Source organism: Scylla paramamosain, unplaced genomic scaffold (assembly GCF_035594125.1).
Source record: "Scylla paramamosain isolate STU-SP2022 unplaced genomic scaffold, ASM3559412v1 Contig65, whole genome shotgun sequence".
NCBI lineage: Eukaryota > Metazoa > Arthropoda > Malacostraca > Decapoda > Portunidae > Scylla > Scylla paramamosain.
Window position 1 is genome coordinate 60,001 of NW_026973730.1, and position 5,000 is coordinate 65,000.

General features: G+C 44.0%; 1 protein-coding gene across 1 annotated transcript in view; it reads right to left on the bottom strand.

Moving 5' to 3' along the window:
• Positions 1 to 2,779: 2,779 nt before the first annotated feature.
• Positions 2,780 to 5,000, bottom strand: part of LOC135098453 (RB1-inducible coiled-coil protein 1-like) — a 16,924-nt gene continuing 14,703 nt past the window's right edge. Inside the window, exons 19-20 of the mRNA XM_064000836.1 lie at positions 3,008 to 3,144; positions 2,780 to 2,861 (exon numbers count right to left, since the gene is read on the bottom strand). Of these exons, the coding sequence (XP_063856906.1) occupies positions 2,780 to 2,861; positions 3,008 to 3,144 (219 nt within the window). The remainder of the gene's footprint in view (positions 2,862 to 3,007; positions 3,145 to 5,000) is intronic.

Below are 5,000 nucleotides of genomic sequence, written 5' to 3' on the forward strand. Positions count from 1 at the left end.
TGGAAGCCGTCATGTCGGTGGCAGCAGCGGCAGCAGCGGTGGCGGTGGTGGCGGGTGGTGCTCTGCTGCGTCACAAATGAAAACCGTTTTGCTCTTGCCAGTTCAGTTTCCAAATTTCTGACTTGGTTTCTGCAGTGAGGCGATCTGATTCTGAGAGAGAGAGAGAGAGGGAGAGAGGGAGAGGACAATGTGTGAGTGTGTCTGTTGACAGTGAACAGCACTTGGTGAAACACACCCAAAACACACTCAAAACACACCAAAACACTCAAAACACACCCAAAACACTCAAAACACACCAAAATACACCCAAACACACCCAAACCACACCCAAAACACACTCAAAACACACCAAAACACTCAAAACACACCCAAAACACACTCAAAACACACTGAAACACACCCAAACACATCCAAAACACACTCAAAACACACCCAAAACACTCAAAACACACCCAAAACACTCAAAACACACCCAAACACACCCAAAACACTCAAAACACACCCAAACACACTCAAAACACACCCAAAACACTCAAAACACACCCAAAACACTCAAAACACACTCAAAACACACCCAAACACACTCAAAACACACCGAAACACACCGAAACACACCCAAAACACACTCAAAACACACCCAAAACACTCAAAACACTCAAAACACACCAAAACACTCAAAACACACTTCAAAACACACCCAAACACACTCAAAACACATTCAAAACATACCAAAACACTCAAAACACACCCAAAACACTCAAAACACACCCAAAACACTCAAAACACACTCAAAACACACCCAAACACACTCAAACACACTCTTACCTTCAATTCAACATTTTCTTGCAATATCTGTCCTCCAACATTTCTCCCTTCCTCCTCCTCTCTTCCTCCTCCTCCTCCTCCTCCTCCTCCTCCTCTTCTTCTGTCACATTCATCTGTTAGAAGCTGAATTCTAATCTTTAAATCTTCAATAACCCTTTCCTTGTCCTGTGCCAAAGCTTTCACCGCTTCTGCAAACTCCATCTATTACCCAAAAAAAAGAAAAAAAATAGTATTAACATAAAATCCAGTTTAAGGAATTGTAAAGGTCACAAGGTCAGTACAAAGCAAGACAGAGGTCAGGAAGGTCAAGGAACAAGAGATTAAGTTTGAAATGGTTTGGTTTGATACACAGACACGAAGAAAAGATGTTATTGATATTATTGAAGAGTATAACAATATCACTATTCAAGATATATATATATTTTTTTAAAGATTTATTAAAGTTCATTATTTCATTATTGTTGATATGTTAATGACTGCTATTAATTAAGGAAATAATGATGGAATTAATTAGTCTTGTCAGGGTTCTCTCTCTCTCTCTCTCTCTCTCTCTCTCTCTCTCTCTCTCTCTGCGACTATATTAAGCCTTAAGGCAGTTTGGGTGTGTGTGGCAGTGTCTGGGTGTGGTGTGGCAGTGTTTGGGTGTGTGTGGCAGTGTCTGGGTGTGTGTGGCAGTGTTTGGGTGTGTGTGGCAGTGTTTGTGTGTGTGTGGCAGTGTTTGGGTGTGTGTGGCAGTGTCTGGGTGTGTGTGGCAGTGTTTGGGTGTGTGTGGCAGTGTCTGGGTGTGTGTGGCAGTGTTTGGGTGTGTGTGGCAGTGTCTGGGTGTGTGTGGCAGTGTTTGGGTGTGTGTGGCAGTGTCTGGGTGTGTGTGGCAGTGTTTGGGTGTGTGTGGCAGTGTCTGGGTGTGTGTGGCAGTGTCTGGGTGTGTGTGGCAGTGTCTGGGTGTGTGTGGCAGTGTCTGGGTGTGTGTGGCAGTGTCTGGGTGTGTGTGGCAGTGTCTGTATTGACTTGATTGAAGGTTCCTGTGGTTTACTCACATCACACTAATTGAAATCAAGTGTTGGTGGTGCAGGTGTGAGCAATAGCCAGGTAGAGAAGGAACACAGTTTTTGGGCATTTTCAGATGTGTAAGTGTGTAATGTGTTATGTTTTCAGGTGTGTAAATGTGTTTTTCATGTGTAGATAGCTTGGGTTTGTATTTCTGTCTGTGTATTGTGTTGTTTTGTGTTGAATTTGTTGTTGTCGTGTTTTGTTCGTGTTTTTTCTTCATTCCTCTGTGTGTTTCTTTCCCCCGTCTCCTGCCTCTCCTTCACAACAAACATCATTCTTTTCTTGCACCAATTACCATCCAATCAATGTTTTTAATCCTTATATTCTCTCTCTCCCTCTCTCTGTCCGTCTTACCTGTTTTTCGTCATCTAGTTTCCTCCTTTCTTCCTCTCTTATACTTGCAATTCTCTCTTCAATCTCTATCTCTCTCTCTTTCATTAGTTCCTCTCTCAGTCTGTCCAGGCCCTGAGGAAATTAAAGAGAGGCATTAGAGTAAGATAGAATATTTGCAGTGTGAATTGTCGGTGTCCTCTCTTTCTCTCTTTCTCTCTTTGTCTCTCTCTCACCTCCCATCTGTTGAGAGACGAGGGTGGGGAGGAGGGCGGGTGCTCCTCGCTGGGACTTGAAGAGAAAGGCAAGCTAGTGGGGGAGGTGCTGGTGGTGGCTGTCGTCCGTTGTCATCATTCTAAATCTAGACCTTATGCTTTCAACTTCCAGCCTGTGCCTCTTTCTCTCCTCCTCCAGTTCCCTTCGGCCTTCCTCCACCTGAAGTAGTAGTAGTAGTAGTTGTAGTAGTAGTTGTAGTAGTAGTAGTTAGTGTTTTGGCACAGGGGACATGACAAGGGTGACTAAGAGGGGGTCTGGTGGGGGTCTTCAAGTGGCACAGGGGACATGACAAGGGTGACTAAGAGGGGGTCTGGTGGGGGTCTTCAAGTGGCACAGGGGACATGACAAGAGTGACATTAGCAGGATCATGAAGAACAGCACTAAGGGGAGAACAAGAAGTGATGTGTTCAAGGTTGATAAAGTTAATATTTATGAGATGGGAATGAAATGGCTTTAAATAAGGTGATGTGTGAACTAAGTAACAAGGATGTGTGTGTTGAGTCGTCAGGGAACTCTGAAGGATGACTGGACAGGTGTATGGATGGGAATGACAGGTGGAAGCAGGTGGAAGCAGGTGGAAGCAGGCAGGTGTGTTATGTACAGGGCCTGCGACATGTAGACCTCCTGGCTTGTTGCACTGCCCTCGTGTTGCTTGTGGCAGTGCTGGGAGTGGACACTTGGCTGTCACACAACTGCAAAGGGTGATGCACACACAAACAAACAAAACTTGAATAATTCCTGACTCAAAAATTTCCCGACTCAAAAGTTTTTCAAGACTCAAAATTTTCCCGACTCAAAATTTTCCCGACTCAAAATTTTCCCGACTCAAAAGTTTTTCCCGATTCAAAAGTTTTTCAAGACTCAAAAGTTTTTCAAGACTCAAAAGTTTTTCCCGACTCAAAAACTTTTCCTTACCACAAGAGCAAGTTTCCTCTGCACTTCCTCTTCCTTCTCCTTCTCCCAGTGCCTCCTCTCATTCTCCAGAAATTCTTGTCTTTCTCTCTTCTTTTCTTCTTCTTTCCTATGCAAATCTTTCTTCCACTCAGCTCTGATCTTGTTCCCTTCTTCTTCCACTGCTTCCTCCTTCTCCTGCCTCAACCTACGAGAGAGAGAGAGAGAGACAGAGAGAGACAGAATAAAAAAAAGACAAAAGAATTATATTGTACCATTAAATCACACACACACACACACAAACACACACACACACACACACACACACACACACACACACACACACACACACACACACACAGACCTTTCCAGTAGCTCTGCCTTCAATATTTCCAGTGCATTTCTTTCCCTCTCTACAAAACTCGTTTCCAAAATCTTTACAATTCTTTCTTTTTCTTGCTGAAGTTGCTCCCTTACTTTCTCCTCCACTCTTCCCTCCAGGCCCGGCCACCAGCGTCTGTGGGAGGAGGAGGAGGAGGAGGAGGAGGTATATAGCAGTGGTGAGCAAAAGAGAAATGAACACCAACAATAACAATCAAAATGAGAGAGAGAGAGAGAGAGAGAGAGAGAGAGAGGAGAGAGAGAGAGAGGAGAGAGAGAGAGAGAGAGAGAGAGAGAGAGAGAGGAGAGAGAGAGAGGAGAGAGAGAGAGAGAGAGAGAGAGAGAGAGAGAGCCTTACCTCCTTCACTGTTCCTAACTGTTGTCTTAACTCTTCCATCTCCAGTTCATGTTCTAGAGTAGCTTGCTTCATCTTCTCTCTCCACCTTTCCTCCACCTCCTCCACCTCCTTCTTCCTCTCCTCCTCCATCTTCTGTCTTGCCTCCTCTGCTTCCGTTCCTGCTTGCTGGAAGACAGACATGCATCAGACACACACACACACACAAACACACACAGTAATAGTATTAAAACCACATAATAATAATAATAATAATAATAATAACATATTTACCTGTAGGCTTTGTTCTTGTCTATGCAATTGGTCCATATATACTTCAATCTCCCTGTGAGCATCTTCCAACTGGCCTTTATAAACATCAGCCAGTCTGTGTGTGTCTGCCAGCTTGTGTTGAGTGTCTGCCAGCTTGTGTTGAGTGTCTGCCAGCTTGTGTTGAGTGTCCTGCCAGCTGCTGGTGAAGGCTATCCGATCTCTTTCCTTTCCTCTTCCTCCTCCTCCTTCCTCTTGCTTGTGTTCTCGTCTTGTATCTGTCAAAAGAGCTGCTGGTGAGAGGAGGAGGAGGAGGAGGAGGAGGAGGAGGACGACGAGGAGTGTGAAAATGATAGTGGTGGTGAAGAACAAGAAGAGGAAGAATGAAAAGAAGAAGAAGAAGAAGAAGAAGAAGAAGAAGAAGAAGAAGAAGAAGAAGAAGAAGAAGAAGAAGAAGAAGAAGAAGAAGAAGAAGAAGAAGAAGAAGAAGAAGAAGAAGAAGAAGAAGAAGAAGAAGAAGAAGAAGAAGAAGAGAAGAAGAAGAAGAAGAAGAAGAAGAAGAAGAAGAAGAAGAAGAAGAAGAAGAAGCAACAAAAAATATAACACAATTCTCTCTCTCTCTCTCTCTCTCTCTCTCTCTCTC